Source organism: Falco peregrinus, chromosome 7 (genome assembly GCF_023634155.1).
Source record: "Falco peregrinus isolate bFalPer1 chromosome 7, bFalPer1.pri, whole genome shotgun sequence".
Lineage (NCBI taxonomy): Eukaryota > Metazoa > Chordata > Aves > Falconiformes > Falconidae > Falco > Falco peregrinus.
This window is the reverse complement of record NC_073727.1, coordinates 32,249,569-32,267,347: the sequence shown is the minus strand read 5'-3', so window position 1 is coordinate 32,267,347 and position 17,779 is coordinate 32,249,569. Positions and strand designations below refer to the sequence as shown.

General features: G+C 41.9%; 1 protein-coding gene and 1 long non-coding RNA gene across 13 annotated transcripts in view; one reads left to right on the top strand and one right to left on the bottom strand.

Annotated features, from left to right (window-relative positions):
- Positions 1-937: 937 nt before the first annotated feature.
- LOC114013487 (uncharacterized) lies at positions 938-4,546 on the top strand. Its single transcript, XR_003556491.2, has 2 exons — positions 938-1,012; positions 4,373-4,546. It is a non-coding gene; the product is annotated as an uncharacterized LOC114013487 (long non-coding RNA).
- Positions 4,547-6,944: 2,398 nt separating this feature from the next.
- PKIB (cAMP-dependent protein kinase inhibitor beta) overlaps positions 6,945-17,779 on the bottom strand; it is a 56,048-nt gene continuing 45,213 nt past the window's right edge. For 9 of the 12 annotated variants that reach the window (XM_055810208.1, XM_055810202.1, XM_055810207.1 and 6 more), the window contains 2 exons: positions 12,964-13,138; positions 6,945-7,880 (listed from right to left, as the gene is read on the bottom strand). In XM_055810208.1, the coding sequence (XP_055666183.1) occupies positions 7,795-7,880; positions 12,964-13,111 (234 nt within the window). In that variant the 5' untranslated portion in view covers positions 13,112-13,138 and the 3' untranslated portion in view covers positions 6,945-7,794. Of the gene's footprint in view, positions 7,881-12,963; positions 13,139-14,097; positions 14,264-16,327; positions 16,511-17,779 lie in introns of all 12 variants that reach the window. The other 3 variants (XM_055810205.1, XM_055810206.1, XM_055810209.1) reach the window with 2 other exon arrangements.

Genomic DNA, 17,779 nt, shown 5'->3' with positions numbered 1-17,779 from the left:
ACCACGCTATTAGACATAATGCAGGAAGTAATTCAAAGAAGTTCTGGATTCTGGATTAAGCAAGAAATCACATGAGATGGTCACAACGGGCAAGTCTAAACCAGGAAACTTAAAAATATATCCCACTTGCTGAGTGTGGGTTTGTACTTTGCCAAATCTAGAGTCTACTATGGGAGAAGATGCAGATATGCACAGAAGGGAAAACAGGCATGTAGTCCCTGCCTGGATAATCATGGGACTCACTTTCCAAACTGTACTGCAGCAAGTGCCAGTGGGGAAGTATAAGTACATCCACTATTCCTTTAATGCTATACATCCATGTGTACATGTTTCAAAAGATTTTCCCCTCAGTGTGGCAGTGATGAACATAACCCAGACCCTCTATGTTTCACAAAATCCTTAACTAATCTTGTAGTAGTTAAACAAGGCTTCTAATCACATCTTCCTCCAGACCTTTGAAACTTTCTTGAGCAGCTGATCAGCACTGCAGCCAGAGCTCAGGACACCCAGAGTCCAGAGCCAGTGGAGGGTACAGGAGCAGGCAGGCTCACATCCACAGCTGGCCCAGCTGTTCTGCTAAAAGAAGAGCTATGAAGAGGAAACATGGCATGACTTTCACACCCTTAACTCTGACTCATTGTCCTTTTTCTCCCCCACCCTTAAATACACTCCTTACATGTCAGCATTTCATTTTATCCGTTATAAATTTTCCTAGAAGTTTCTACTCATAATAGCCCATGCTGAAGAAAAAAAAAAAAAAAAAAAAAAGCAAAAAAAGCAAAGAGTTCAAAGGCATGCTGGGAAAAAAAAAAAAAAAAAGCAAAGAGTTCAAAGGCTCTCTGAAACTTGCCTGAAAGAAACTTATTTCAGCACTTTCTTATATTGCAACACCACCTCTATTTGCATAAAACCATGCTATTTTTTTTTCTAGAGAAGCTTTCCATCTCACAGTGCTCAAGACAACGACTATTCAGGGACAGGCTCAAGGGTCTTTAATGAGTCTGTCGGATAGGTAAGATCTCTACCTGGTATTTGCTGGGAGGAATAGCAATGAACTGTCCTTCTATCATCTCATTTTACAGAACTACAGAGGCAATTAAAGAGACTAGTTTCTTATATTGTGTGTTTAAAGCACTAACAGTTGATCTTGGACATAAGGAGACACAAGCGAGTGAAGCAAGGTGTTAGCACTAGAGAAAGGGAGTAGATGGATGTGAGCTTTGAATGGTTAGACGAGAAATTCAGAGGGATGGAAGGAATGGGATGGGTTTGTTGAACAGTTGAAGCAGAAGATGAGTACATAACCGGTGGTAAGACCAAGCGGGTTCACACCGCGTAGCTTTCCCGTGAATGTGTGTATGGCAGTTTTCCCGTTTTTCACTTCAAGAGCGCTTTTCTTCCATGGGGCGCAGGGTAGTATTGCCCAGCCCCTGCTGGCCTGGAAGCCGGAGGTGGCCTGGGTGGCTGCCGGGGACGGGCCGGCTGGCTGGGCGCTGCGCGTCTGTGTGCGGGGGGCTGCTGCCGTGGAGGGGCTGCTGGGGGCCGTGGAGGGGCTGCTGGGGGCCGGGGGGACGTGCAGGAGCGACAGCTGTGCTGGAGAGCAGCAATTAACGTTCCTGTGAATAAACTGCGTATTTAGCTGACCAGAGGGACACCGGCGCGGGCCGTGTGGCAGGCTCCTCTGAGGGGCGCGCACCCGCCCGCGCGGCAGCGCAGCAGGGGCTGCCGGAGGGGTGCGGGGGCGAAGGGCGGCCCGGCTCACACCCGCTCCCCGCACGCTTTTGGTGAGCGGGGTCTCGGGCGCCCTGTCTCGCCGGGCAGCTCCGGGCGCCGCCGGGGAGCCCCGTCCTTCGTCCCGCGGGCGCCCCGTGGCCGCGGCGCTGCCACAGCTCCCCCTCTTCTTCGCGTTACGATCCCTGCCGAGGCAGGCCCAGGCGCTGCCGTTTCCGAGGCGCTGCGTGCCGGGAGGCGGAAAGGGGCGAGGCTGTGAGGAGGGCGAAGGCTCGGCCCTGTGCCTGGCGCGGGCTCGGGCGCCATCTTGTGCCCGCCGGGCGGGAAGTGCCGGCACTGGGGCCTGGCGGTGGCGGCGCCCCCGGGCCAAAGGGGCGCCTGTCCCCTCAGGAAGCCGGGTGCGTTATGAGAAAACTACTTCTGGAATGCTGCTCGGAGTTAACAGCAGTTTACGTGCTCCTTCTTTTTGTTTACGTTGCTGATATATCATTTCCAGTCATGCCTAAAGGCTCTGGAAAAAAATAAAATTTATAGGAAGGTTAAACCAGTCTCTCACAGATTAGCTTTTCTGCACGTTTTATGATGAGCACTGGATTTACAGCATCAGCCACTGCACAGCAGAGTCCCAGGAATGCAGCACTGGTGAGGACTGCTTAAATCCTCACATCAGGGCCTTTTACACTGGAGGCAATTGCTGAATATATGTTTAATTCAGAAAAGCCCACGGCACCCAGGCTTTGTATTAACAGCCAAAAAAACTTCCATTTTTCTATCAAATGCAAGTCTTGCATTAAAATCAGGAGGTCAGGTGTTAGGACATGGCACAGGACAGGGCAGAGTGGTGGCTTTCAGGCCTACTGTTGCTCCAGCTGTCTTGGGGATATGAATTGGTTCCACTGGGCTGAGCAGAGAAAGTCAACCAAAATAATGAAATAAAATACCAGCTTTTGGTATTTATTGCTAATTACTCTCTGAAGTAGAACAGCTTCAGGTGGGGAAGATAAAACTGAGTTGTCCCTAAATAAGGTCAAAAGCAGTCATCTATGGCAGTATTGGTACCCCAGCCCAAATCGCAGCGCGAGCGTTTAAATCTGGGTAGGCTAGCAAACCTGACTTAGACACCTGTTTTATGACAGAGTCTACAGGTTGAAAATATTTTTGGCTAGTTCACCCTTGGTGCCCAAGTCCAGCATCTTTCCTTTGCTCATGCAGTGTGTTTCCACTGAGAGGTCTGGGCCTCCAGACTGGAGACGATGAGCTCTTGGTGGCTGAGCAAGGAGTAAGCTGCAAGGGGCACCAGGAAGGAGTGCTGCGCATCTCCAAAGGGCAGCCCACTGGAGTGGGGAAGCTTCAGCTGGCATTATTTTCCCAAGCTTAACCTAAGCCATTGGAACAGCGTTCTCAGCAACAGGAGATGTCTCCTGTTTGTGATCACCCAAGTTTCTGAATACAGAGACACCAAGGTACTGGACCTTTAGCGAAGCCCTTGAAGTGAACGTCTCAGGTTGGCTGGAGACAGTCTCTCAGGAGGCCAGCTCACATCCTCTTTGTACTTTTGCTGTCAAGCAGCTAGTTTTGAGGTCTCTTAAACTGTCTCTGTCCGTTTCTTTGCACAAATTACCTGGCAGGTTGAGAATCCCACTAGATGGCAGGGCAGTTTAAGCCCTTGTTATTTCTGACCAAACCGTGTCAGAGGAAGTGCCCTGGGACACCACTGGCCCGTTCTGTGTGGACCCTGGGGAAGCCACATGCACCACGGTGGGTCTGGGGCTTCTGCCAACTGAGCACAGGAAATATAGCCTGTGCCAACCAGGTGGAGAAATCCATGCAGAAATCTCTGTTCAATTCTTTTTCACAGGCTTTATCACACACAGAGCACCAGCAGACAAAAGAGATGAATATGAACTAGCCCTAAGTAATTTGCTAAATCTTGAAGTATTCCTCTTTGTATGTGTGATACATAAAGGACATTTGACATACTGATGGTAAAATGTAGTTTAGACCTCTTCTAGCCACTGCTCTGTTGTCATTTTTAACTAATGCAGGTACAGTTATATTATTTTGTGTGATTGCCACTGTGTGAAAGCTACACAACAGAGAAATGGCCACTCTAGGTCAGATTGTAGGTCTCTATAGCTGAATATGATGTCTTGAATAGTGCAAACATATGATGTTTCCACAGACTAGCCTCCTTGCCTCCAAGCATTTGTGTTCATGGACTTTCTGAGTTGGGAGAAATTTTCTGTATGATAAGTAACTCATGAAGTTAGATATAATTCACGCTGTAGTTGGTATAACACCAATCTTTGTCTTCAGTGACAACTAGATCTAACTTGTATGTTACTGTACTATCAATGATTTTGAAATTTCTTTTAAAATATACCACTTTGCAAACTGTTTCCCACTCATTTCATCCATCCAAGATCAGCCTGTGCAGTATTACATCAGAATGATGGTGTATGACACAGGGGAGATAGCTGCATAAGGAATCATAGCAAATAAGCTTCATTTTAAAAAAATGCTTAATTACTTCGCTTAATGTTTCTAAATGAGAACATTCTAATAATCAGTCCCCTATCTCAAAACCCATTTAGTCCTTTATTGCCTTCCAGATAACAAATTGAACTTTCCTGTTTTATAGGAACAAAAGATGTGCCTCGGCATGTTCATCCGCCTCTTACATGAAGGTTCTGATGAAGGGCTGACCCAAAGAAAATTACCTTCTTAATGACATCTGGAAAAGATTGAGGCCAATTCTCTGTATGCTCAAACTATGTGAATTGTTTTATATATGCACAATGAAGTTACAAGTGTATTTTCTGTCTTTTTTTTTTTTAATATGCAGTGGCTAAGAATGAATAATTGCTTCATTAAGTTCTAAAATTTGGAAACAGTTACCCTTTTTGCTTGGCACTAAAATGAATTTCTTTGCTTTATAAAAGCCCAGGATAGTGTTGTAAACTGATGAAAAAGATGCTATTACCTGTGCCACACTTGGTGGAATGGAAATTGGGATTAATGCATTATAATACCAGATTAGCCTTAATAGAAGTTTGCTGCTGTAATTTATCGAGGTAATTAAGTATGTACCTAATTTTAGGCACTAAGTAGTTCTATTGACTTCTGTGAGACTAGTCTGCATTTAAAGCTAAGCATGGTTTAAAATACTCTGCTGATTCAGGGCCATAACTTTTTTACCCTGTGGATTAAGAGAATGCACTGTCATCAATTACCCATTAGCTGAGCTAATGGGAGGGTGGTATAGCCTGGATAATGGTTGAAGCTGGATAAACTGTCTCTGTGAGAAATATATTCAGAAGCACTTAATTTGCTCTTTACAGGCTTGGCCAAAGTTTAGTAGAACTATTACCTGTCTTCAAGATACTAACAAAAAAAATGAACCAGACCTTTCCTAGCTTTAGCTATGCTTAAGATAGTAACCCTACCTAAATCCCAGAGTACTTGACAGCATGGCGTTGAGACCCCCATGCAGCTCTGAAGGGGCTAGCTCCTGTCTGGCTGAGTCAACTGTAATACACAACTAATAAATCCTTCTGGACCAAAGATTATATGGCACAATGTCTCCTGCACCAACCAGTATTTGTTTACACTGCTCAGATATACACAGCTGCCTCAGAACTGGAAAGGTTTATTTGACAAAATCCAGGGCATACCTAGATATTCCTCTTCTATATCTAAACTAACTACAAAAGAGCTCTCCCACGCAGCCTAGACTAATAATTGTTTAGACACAAAGTGTACATGCATGTGGCAAACAAGTATTTCTGCATCTGTAACTTGGTTAATCTGCAACTAGATAATGCACAGGCAAATGAGGACTGTGTAGTATGTGACCCACATCTTATAGATCAAACATGGTCATCCTGCTTGTAATTGACTTGCATTTTAAATATGCCTGTTAGTCTTCTTATGCAGTTTTTCTGATTTTCCATTAAAATTCTTCTTTCTATGCAGTGTTTTCTCAATCAGGTTCATACAGCTAAAGTACAAAGTAAGCACCAATTTTGCAGTGTTGATCACTGACTAGTTCTAAACTGTATGTCTGTGAGCAGCTAACTCCATGTATGTATACAACTGTGGAATGGTTTTTATACAGAGTTTAGCATGAGTAATTTGCGCTAAATTCAGCTGGTTCATAATTGGTGTTTTAATAGTAAAAAACATCAAAGCATCTTAGGCTAACAAAATACCTACTTGAACTATCTATTCCTGTAACCCAAATTTCAGTGTCTGTATTCTGTGAGAGAAGAGTCTAAATATATCCAGCGCTGCAACTGTGAAATAAAAGAATTCAATATAGGCCATGACCCAGAAGAGTACTTTAGCATATGCTCCACTTAATGCATATAAGGAATTCTGTTTCGGCAATACTCAGCTACTTGATTTCCATGGGATCATTTTAACTTCTTAAAATTGAACAATTTTAGGTACTGTGATGCTATAAAGAGGGCTGGTATATGAGAATAGGACTGCAACCCAGAACAAGAGTGTGTACCACAACTACAGTTAGCTCCAAGTCCCTCTCCACTGTGGTTTTCAGCTCTGGCCCTGCAGTGTCAGGTAGCTCAGTCTCAGACTTTCTAAAGCCACCTGTATTGCTCCAGTGGAGTAAGTTATTTTACCTTTCCAAACCTGAAAGTAATTCTGGGACATTGCACTTGTTAAATGAAAACATGTAAACGGAGGGAACTGAGTGTCAGTTCAGTTGGATAAAACTGAATCCTTTACTGAATGGTCCCCAAAAGACCCCAAAGACATGCGTGAGTAAACACACAGTAGAAATGGTAGCTGTGTGGAAAGGCCTCTTACAAGCTCTCTGCCAGCTATAAAAGACACAAATATTTTATGGATGGAATACCAGTCAAACGTGGAATGTACCCATCAGAGATGGTATGACTACAGCCCAGCAGGGGGATTGTGTGGGCAAATAAAAGCATTCACTTGTCAGTGTCGGTTAGGTTTCAAGCAGTACATAAACGGCTGCTGCCCTAGGCTGCTGTAAAGGTGCATGTCTGTACCTGAATCTTAGGTCTCCTACAATAAAGGAGTGAATGCTAAGTATTTTCAGGAGCATGACCTCCATAACAAAACAATTCCTTTCAGCAGAGAAAAACCTTTGCTTAAAAATCATTGTAAAAATCACAATGACTGAAACATCTTCATTGTCAGAAAACAATAAAGCAAAACCCAAATGAAATAAAAGGAATATGTATTATGAGATTTTAAGTCTTGTCATATAGAGGAAACATCAAGGAATCAATAGAAGACAGAAAAGATGATAGTTATTTAATTTCTACAGTAAGATTAAACAATTTTAATCACTTACAAACACGGCTACTTTATTTTAGCTACACATGAACAGCTACAATGTTCAGCCTGAAAACAGAAATGACAGAAGTGGCAAGACTGCTAAGTGTGGGAGAACTGATGATCTTCCATAATCAGAGTCAAAAGAGAGTTTGAAAACAAACACTACTTTTTAAGTAGTTTAAAAAAAGCTTTTGGAGACAGGAGGAGGAGAAAAAAAAAGTTGTTTTCATTTCTCACACCCACCTACGTATGCCTAATGAGAACAAAAATCTCAGGAGATAAATTACAGATAATGTCTGTAATCTAATATAAACTTAATACTGCCTTAAGGTGGGGAAAGCGAATACACCTTTGTGTCAGAGAGAAAGAAGGTGTTTTGGGAAATGAAGAAACAGGATTTTTATTCTGAAGTAATCATTAGTTGGTGGAACATCTGCTAGCTGTATTACTTAAAACTGTCAAAGAAGATTAGTTAGGATGAATACTACAGCCATGAGGAAACCCAAAACAAGAGACATATTCTTTAGTTCTCTTCCCATTTGAATGTACAGAACATTGGTTTTGAAGGACAACAGTAGAAAAAATAGTAGTTCCACATTAATGTTATCTAGGTACAAGTGCGTTGCAAAATCTTGTCTGTGCTGCTAAAGTTGCTACTGCACTTCAGAGAGGTGACACAGGGAAACTGGAAAGTCTGTCGATGGGTTTCATTAATCCAGCAGTCCTCAGGTGTTAGGAATCATTGTTTTTTCCTTCCGCCTCTTGACTTTCCAGGAAGGCTTTGGATGGTGGCACTTCTCCACCCTCTGCTCCTTCATCTAAAAAAAACCCAAACAAACCAGAATTAAAACATTTATAGCACACACATTCTTAGTTTTTTTAATGCAGTCAAATATTTGGGTTTACTGGTTATCTCTGTTTGGATTGCCTATTTATTACCACACTCACAGGTGCTTTAGAAAGAGAGGTTAACTTGAAAGTTAAAGAACTTGCAGGAGCATCTTCCAAAAGCAATTCCCTATTGAGGTTGATTTGCCTGCTCCTTGCACATGCTGATCAATGTGCCTTTGGTTGTAAGAAGCAGATTGGAGATGACTTTTTATTATTGTTATTCTTTTTTTCTGGGTCATTTCTGAAGTCAAGTTAGAATAATGCATTCCTCTGAGCACTGCTTGGTTTCAGGTACATAACATTTCAGTTTATAAAAAATGCTAGATACCTGGCTGACCACCTTTGCCAAGAAATACCTAGGCAAATTCACCCCGTCTTCGTAAGATAAGGGGATTTTTTTGTTACTCTGATTTGGAAGTTCACTCTTCCATAGGTTAGAGTTGAATGCTTACCTGATTAATATAAGTAAAAGCTGCCTATCGTGTGCGGTCATTAGATGGAGAGTTCCACGCTGTCGCTTTTGATGCTCAAATTGTCTCACTGAGAAACAGGAACTACACTTGCCTCCATCTCCTTGCAAAGCACAATAATTTTCACACTACCTTCAAGTCTCACATGGCATTTACCGGTTCTAACAGAATACCCAAATGTAAAACAGGTTTTAAGGTCAAGGAGAGGTCTATTTAGCATACCTGGCTGTGCAGTCTCCCACTTTAATAGTTGTAATCTCAGTGGTACATTTTCAGCTATTTGCTCTGGAGACTTGCCATAAATTATCAAAATCAGACAAAAGAGTTATATATTTTGCTCTCTACATATCACAGCAAATAGATAACACTGTACACAATTTACCATCTAAAGCTCTTGGCAGAAACCGCTTGATGTTGCAAGTCTGCCCAGAGGCTTCGTAATCTTATATTGGTAAATTAAGAACTGGGTTATTTCATGGAATCTTAGAATTACAGAATGGTTTGTGTTGGAAGGGACCTTAAAGACTCTAGTTCCAAGCCCCCTGCCATAAGCAGGGACACCTTCCACTAGACCAGGTTGCTCACAGCCCCATCCAGCCTGGCCTGGAACACTTCCAGGGATGGGGCACCCACGGCTTCTCTGGGAAACCTGTGCCAGTGCCTCACCATGCTCACAGGAAAGAATTTCTTCCTAGTATCTAATCTAAATCTACCCTCTTTTAGTTTAAAGTCACTACCCCTTGTCCTATCACTACTACAAGCCCCTGTAAAAAGTCCCTCTCCAGGGACTTTTCTACTTTTGATACCCCTCAGCATTATGTAGGACAGCACTGTGAGGAAAGGAAGACAGAGCAATGTCCTCAATTGGCTATTTCTGTGTGGGGTTGGAAGTCTAGTATTAGTGGAGTCTTGCAGACAGGGTGGAGGAAAACAGTTTGTCAGAGAAAATCTAATCTCATAGTTGGTAGCACTTAGGTGTGCAACAGGTGCTAATTTGCTACGTATCAAGATAGTTATACACAGTCACCTAGAAAAATTTCAACAAATAATAAAGGTTATTTGTCGCAGCACTAGCAAAACTATCAAGCTGCAACAAGGTCTTTTACCATCTCATACCAGCGTACTCTTGATGCCAGTCCCTCTGCTGCCTTCTCCTCACCTCTCCTCATCCAGAGTGCTCATTCTCTCTTCTCTCTGCTTCTTCCTCCTCTCTCTTCCTCAGCTGCTCTCTTTTCCTTGGCTGCCCAACCTCTTCACAGAACCAGCCACAGCTGCACCTTGTCTATGTCAGCCAACCCACCGCCCCTGATGCCAGCCCACAGCTGTATATTATCAATGCCAATTAACCCAGCTTCATTCCTCTACAGTTATTGGCAGAATGCAGATTACCAGACATGGGAGACCAGTTGGCTCTTTGCTCTGAAACTTCTTGCAGACTCCTCTTCAATCTTTGGACCACCAGTGATACCAATTGACTGTTTTTAACATGGTTCCAGTATGGCCTTCTGCCAGACCACCTGTGGAAGGTCTCAGCCCTTCAAAACTTAGCACCATCAGAGGATGATCAGACAGGATACAGATGGTCTTCATTTCAGAGTCAGGCTCTCAGACAAACTGCTGGTGCCAAAATCTCCCCTGCTCTTCTCATGAGAATGTTAATTTGGTGTGGCTTGCAGAGTACGTGGAAATTTATATCGCATAGCTATGATCCTTGTATACTCGTAAAGAATAAAGCAAAGTCTCTTTTCTCTTCTAAACCAGACAAAAGGTATTAGTACATCCTGTTCCTGACCTTTCATTATGACAGCAGCTCACAGCATTTTAGAAAGAGGAAATGTATGATCCAATGAGCATTAGCTAAATTCGAAGCAAGATGGAGAGTCTTCCTCACCATTTCCCATAAACTTCACTGAAACTTTCAGAGTAGAAAAAAAATAGGGCATACTTTATATAGCCACATGTTCCATCTTCTCCACTTTTCTCATTTATCCAGCTTCTTTGTTCTGAGCTGGAAATCACTTTCATTTTTGTAACAGCTTATTGTTAAAGGCAGAAATAGGCAAAAGGAGATGCCTGTTAGAGCCCTAAGCATTTCACAAACTCTTCTGCTGTCACAGCATTTGAACTTCCAAACTTACTTTCCATTTTGATGAATTCTCCTCATTTTGCTTGCTGTCTCATCAGAAGTTTAACTTTACAACACAATGAGGCTGTAATTTCCGTCTATACTCCTGGAATTCCCAACCCAAAAAAGCATCCAAGCAGTTAGATTGGACCTAACTGTATCCTGTATTCATTTCCTATTATCACTACTGCAAACAGCTGATAACAGAAACTGCTCCTTCCAGGCACACTCTGGCACAGCTGTATGTCAATGACAAAAGCAAAAGATAATTCCATGCTCTTAATTGTTCTTCAAATGCTGGCAGTGCTAGTCCTTGTATTTGTAAGAAAGCATCAGTACATTTTGCTAAAACTAATGTAGCTGTGTTTCATTTCTTCTTCTTAATGCATTGGATGGGCACCAAGAGAGAATTATTCTGTCTGGAGGACTAAGTACTTATTTTATGCTGTGCTGTAACATTTCTTTTAACAAGACTTTATCCAGGGGCGGGGGGAAACATTGAAGAGAGAAATTTTGCATGCTTTAAAAAGTATATTTATTCCAACTACTGAACTTTCCAGAGGCCAAAATTGAACAAACATGACAAACTTATCTACAGCTGTTGTATTCTTTTGTGCTTTGTTTAACATGGTTAATGTAGTGCAGCTCCCTCCAGGTTCACAGCTCTAAACAATACAAAGGTTAGTTCACATAACATAGCAATGAGTATTTCAGTGGGTTGCACTGGTCACTCCACTTCCGTAGCTCCTGACGCTAATAAGGATGTAAATTCCCATCTACCTCCCCTTTGATAAGGGAAACAGTTCTCTCCTGCTGAAGCCTGACTATGCCAGGTGGAAGAGCTATTTGGAATAAAAGACCCCATAATACTTGAAAACCAAAGCATTAAATGTTAAGTGTCTGTACTGTGGAATGGATTTCCAGTGCTCCAGTCGCACACACCAGAAGAAGAAAATCTGTAGGGACATACTTTTCATATTCCTAGGGGAAAATCTCTCATCAAAAAAAAGGACTTTTAACTGGACTCACAAGGCTCCCCGCTTTACTTTGAATGTACTGTGACACAGTGCCCACCATCCTTCCCACCTGTTCTTCCAGATTCTCCCAGTTCTCCTCACTCCTGCCCTGCAGCCTGAGGGTATTTAATCTTGTTGTCTTTCTGTTTTTCTTCTTTATGTCCACCCTCTTTCCTTCACAAAACTTTGTGCCTTCCTTTTGCAAAAGTAATGCATCCTTCCAGCACCCATTCAGATCGTTATTTTCCTCTCTGTCCCAGATTCAAGCCAGGATGTGGTCATTTGGTCCCTTCTCACTCCTGGAAACATTCTTTCTGCTTGCCCAGCAGTCCTTCATTGGGCCCATGTTGGATTTACATTACAGAACCCCCAACACATGAATATAAATTAAATCAGCAAAGCAAGAACAACTTGTAATCAAAACACACACACACACACACACAGAGCCTTTATGATGCTTTATGAGGCTGTAAACTCAACATCCTGTAATTGCTTCAGGCAATGTACAAGCAGGACATGCAGGGCGCATCCTCAGAGCCTGACAATCCCTCCTACAATCTATCTCAGTTCAGATTAACAGACCCTCCACTCCTCAGCACAGGCCTGCCTCCCACTGTGCTGCACCCACACCATTGCTGCTCCTGGATGTGGGACCACCAGTTATCGTGGCATTTGTCACAGCAGCAACAGTGATGGGCATGAGAAGAAAAAGTCACTTCCACACCAGAACCTAAAGAAACAGGTGCAATTCATGCTTAGGGCCAACCTATAATTCTCACTTCATAGGCATTAGAAACCAGACTTATGAATCTGAAAATCCCCCAAAAGTAAAAAGAACTCAAATATAAAGCTGGTGTTGATTAGACCTATGCTAAATTAACAGAGCACCTTATCAAATTAAAGGATGTGCCAAAATAGGACACTGGTCTTAGACAGCAAAGTTGAAACCCTACTAGCAGGAATAAATCACTGTAAAACCCAACTTTTAACGTATATGCCTGAGTTAAAATAGTTGTAATTGGATTAACAGCACAGCTTGCTGTCTTGTTCTAAATGACCTCAGTGCAGGACTAAATACTAATTTATAGCTGGAGTGACGGTTTTCTAAGCTGCCCAGCAATGCAACTGTGTTTGTTCTTCCTCAGAGGAACTGGAATTCAGTTCCCAGCACATTTCCCCAGGCTGCTAAACACTGAATCTGTGGGTGGATATGGCAGACTTAGTCTGGTTAAAATTAACGTGTCTCATCAGTAGGTAGAAGTGGTAACTGCTTTGGAAGTTAATCCTAAATGAAGAAATATTAGTATTGACATCAAAACTGCGTGGTGGCAGAAATCTTAAGGAGAAAGCAAAGGACAACTGCATAAAAATGTCAGTTTCTTGAATGTGCAGCCATTACCTTCTGAAACGGAGAGCTCAGCCAGTTTGTGTGGCAGGTCTGAAGTCCCAGCACCAGCAGGAGAGCCCAGAATATCTGGTAAGGCATTCCGGCGGCCTGCCCGTCCTGATGCTGCAAAATCTGTGACCACAGGCTCTACATCAGTCATTGCTGACTCCTTTCCTCATAGCAACATCTGCATATGGAACAAACATAGGAAGAAAACAGCTGTAGCCCAGATGGATGCTTATCACCTGCTCAACAATACAATAGCCATAAGGGGTCTTTTGTTATTAAAAGCCATGTATTTCAATGCTGAGTGCTCAAGCTTCATATGTACCCCAGAAGAAGATAAAAGAATCTCTCTGCATTTCCTTATGTTGCCATTTGCACATCAGACTAGCACAATGAACTGCTCTGTACCTACAAGAAACCTGTGGCCAGGGTCAGCAACAGCCCTTCCTGCAGGCTACTTGTATGTCTTTTTGTGACCTGATCCCTCTTTTTAAGTGGTTGTGCCATACAGCCACTGGGAAAGGAACCGAAACTATTTTGTCATACTGTCTCTGTGAAGCAAAGCATGTTTTCTTTATTATGAATCTTGTTTAGATTCTTATTTAGAATCTTTTTTGAACAAACTCCTTTCACAGAGGAGAAAATTATATTAAAAAGACCTCTCAAAATACGAACAAAAACTCTTCATAACATTTCTTTATCCTGCAGATATCAAACCATTTATTTTCCTCTGCTCCTTGTCAGCTTCAACCTTAGCTTATGTATGTGATTTTTACCTAATAAATAATTGAATCTTGAAAATAACAGAACCAACAGTGTTCTGCTCCCTCAATCCCTGTCTCAAAGCCCATTGAATTGAACAGGAAAACTGCTGCTTTGGACAGCTTTGGACCAGGCATTGAGGTGTTTGCAGGACCACATGCCAGGGCACCAGCTTGACTGAGAATACCTGGAGCAGAAGGAGGTGATACTTAGCTGCAAGTAGCACACGGGGATAGTGCATGAAAAAACTGCCATTAGCAGTTGTATTATTAAGAATCACTAAATACTATCATACCAGAATAATACCCAATAATTTCTGATAATTAACAGTATTTTCGGATAATTAGACACAAACTGTTAGTTAAAAACAATATTTACTTGCTCTTTATGAATGCAGTTCTGTGTGCAATGTGGGAACAGGCAGGTTGTCTCTCTGTAAATACAGTCAGTGCTTTGTGCAGGAGAGGTTACAGATGGGGCTGGAGACCAATGTGACGGAAGGCTGTCGGCTTTCAGCTGACAACTGGCTGTATTAGATTAAGAACTGGATAAGGAAAGTCTCAGTCATTTTAGTGTTGCTCATACAAGAAGCAAAGCATCATAGTCCCCCCTTCTAAAATTCTGCTAAGGTTGGAAAATAGCAGTACTCTCATTTCAGGGATAGAAAAACTGAGGCAAATAGAGAGCAAACATGACTTGCTCTGATGTGCAGGAAGGGAGGCGTAGAAATTTGATTACTGATGCTGACCTGGCATTTCGACTGCAAAGAACATTTTCCTTTTCTCCCTCAAAATGCCTTTCAGCTATGTCATTCCAACAAGAATAAATATTCTTAATCTTCATTGTATCTTTGTAATAAATGAATCCTTCTTGGCAAGAAACGAAGGCATGAGTAAAATCTGCAATTCTGAAAGATGACTTGAACATGCAAATAAACCACTTTCTTTAACCAAAGTCAGCAACTGAAAAGTTCTGACCTGGAGATTTAGCAGGAAGTTGCTGTCTTGCATGAAAACAGTCACATGAAGCCCAAATGAATCTTCTCCATAAGTAGCAAAAATATAAAAACTATATATGGAGATTCAAAAATGCAACTTTGAGAAAGTATACACAGTATGGGTAAACATTCTCAGTTACATAGAGCATTATACTATGTATGCATTAAAATGGGTGAGGTCACCACTTGACAAGAAATATCAAAATAAAGAAAATGAATCCATATTTACAGACCCAGTCTCACGGCTTTTTGTGGGTGTTCATATTTACTTAACTGTAGGTGTCCTAAATATGTTTCTCCTCATGCTCACCAGAACAAGTATAGAGACTGTAAATTACACTTCAGAAAATACTCAGGATCTCCTTTTGCTTATGTTAAAATTTATTCCCAATGTCAAAATACTAGTGTTGCTGCAGTACCTGCCCATTTCATTTCAGCCATTTAGTTGGTGAGACAATAATACTGTTGTAAGCTGACTGCTGTTCACATAAGGATCTACAGAATTACATTAACATCAAAACACACCAAACTTTCTCAAGCCTGTCTTGTGGATGCCCACCCCACCCCCGCCCCACCTTGCATGGATGTTTTGGTCCTTAAATGGTTACTTTTTAAATGCAGAAAATTGGCTCTGCAACTTATGCTATATGAAACTACTCACTTCTGAAGTACAGTTTCCTCTTATCCACCTTGTGCGCTTGTTTCAAATCCCTCCCTTTCCTCTCCAGATCATCTTTTTCTCCACTGATAGCATCTCCTTTCATTGCATAATACTAGATCAACCCAGAAGGAGGATGATGGACACAGTCTGACATGCTTTTATGTTGGTGAATTTTGATTTATGCACTTGATTAAGAAAGCGTACAGAGACAAACCTAGAACATCTGTCAGACAGAAAATCAGCTGATCGTTATCCATCAGTCCAGTGGCCATAACTCAAATGTAGCTATCTAATAATAATAAAAGTACACCACCCTTTATACATGTAGCAGTTATCACTAAGTTTTCACTTTTGTTTTTTCTATACTACACTTAAGGTATTACAGGCTGAGAGGAAGAGTGCGTTCAAAAGTTAAGGGCTACCCCTGTGCTAGCACAGGATGTTCTCTAAGTATATTTTAAAGATGAGGGACTACCCCAGCAGGCTTAGACTTGACATTACAAATCAAAACTTAAGTCCATTTAGGTCCATATAAATAAAAACCTAAGTCTACCTCCAAACATAATACAGATCGTATTCAAAATAGCTTGCTGCTCTACTTCAGATAAATGGCACTTTGTTCTTTAATGATGTAAGAAATTTCTTTAATTTCATTCTGATGCTCTCTTATAATAGCATTTTCTAAGGCCTACAACCAAGTAAGGATGTAGAGTTTCTTCACTCTTCATCTGTTTTCTACATTTAATTTTTTTAACATATCCATCAGGATATACCTATCTTTTTGGCATCTTCTTGCATCTGTTATGTGTAGTAGTTTTCATGCTTCCTCAGAAAGTAACAGAGTGTGCACAGCATCTATTTTCCCAGTTCCACTCCTCCTTCCACTGCCAACATCTTCAGCTTCACTGAACTCATTTTTCTGTAGCCTTATCCAAGTTAAAGATACTTACACCTTGGCAATGCCTGCATGCAGTAGCTTCTCTCAGCTTCCAAATTACTGTTGTCATTCTTCTCCCATGTCACTGCTCACCACAATAATGGTGTGCAGCTCTAAAAGAATAGTGACAGATTTCCAGAGCAGAAGGTTCTGCAGATCTCTGGCTCCCTTTTTTCCATAGCAAAACCCAGGCCACCTAAAAGCAGAAGGGGACTGGGTGGAAAACAGAGTTGAGCAGGAATGTAGACTGGTTGCAGAGGATCTACAGCAGGAAGGCAAGTGGACCTCCCAAAAAAGCTCACGCACTAAAATTGGAGACCGAAGGCTTTGACTGGCATCTCAGCTAGTACTCCATCAGCACTCCATGGCACCAGCCTAACTTTGCAGCTCATTTTTGGGCCATGCCATAGCACTAAGGGATTTTTGGGAGTACTAGGTTAACCTTCTCATCTAGGCCTCTGAAATCCCTGCAGGACCACCCACAATGCACAACAGATCACTCAGGTGTGCAAGGGGGAAAGAAATGCTCTGCTGGTGAAAACTGGCTACAAACAGAAGTGAGACTCTATTACTGTATCTATGAGACATTCAAGTTAAGTGTCCTCAGACAAAGCAATGGCAGGTAAACTACCAGTGGGATTTTCTCTGAAGGAGACAGTTTTTTTATCTTTGAATCTTCTTTGGTTGGCAGCATAGCCAGCCCCTTGTCGGGAAATGAATCACAGAAGCTGGTGAGAATTTATTTAAATAAATGACAACGGAAAAGAACAAACAAGTCTCCTGAAACAACTTGTGTTGAGGAGCAAGGGAAAAAATGTTTTAAGGTGCTCACTTGTGGCAGGTGCCACAGCCCACCCACATGGTCCACATTAAACATCAGTGCTGTCTCTTCCTCACCCTATCTGTTAGGAAGTAGATAAATCTTCTGATCTTCTACTGTCTTATACAGAGACAAAATACTGGTTTTGTTCTGCTTGGAAGGACAAACTATTCCTCAGGAAATTTCAAAAGGTTTCTGACATTACTATTGTTGCAACTCTGTGCGGGAGACTGAAAGACCAAACACATCACTCCTTGCCACTCAGGCACTTCTCTCAAAAACCTTTTTCTTAGGTCTTACAAATAGTCTCCGTCTGCACTATCAGAGAAAGCTACACCTCCCAAACAGTTCCTTTTGAATGCCCCTTAGTAGGAACAAACTGGAAAGCATGAAATCTTCTCACAAACACCTGAAAAATACAATAGCCAAGTAGGACTTTTAGAGCCAGACTGATTGATTCTATGTCTTGATGGTCTCCTACTGCAAGATGCATTTCAGCATCTTACTATATTCAGAAAGTACTTCAGTCCTTTCAGTTGTGTTTAGTTGTTTTTTATTTACTTGTAAGTAATGTGTTCTCCAAGCACCTTTACTCCAAAAGCCTGTAGGTTCCTAAGTTTCTAAGTAAGGAGAACAGAAAACTTA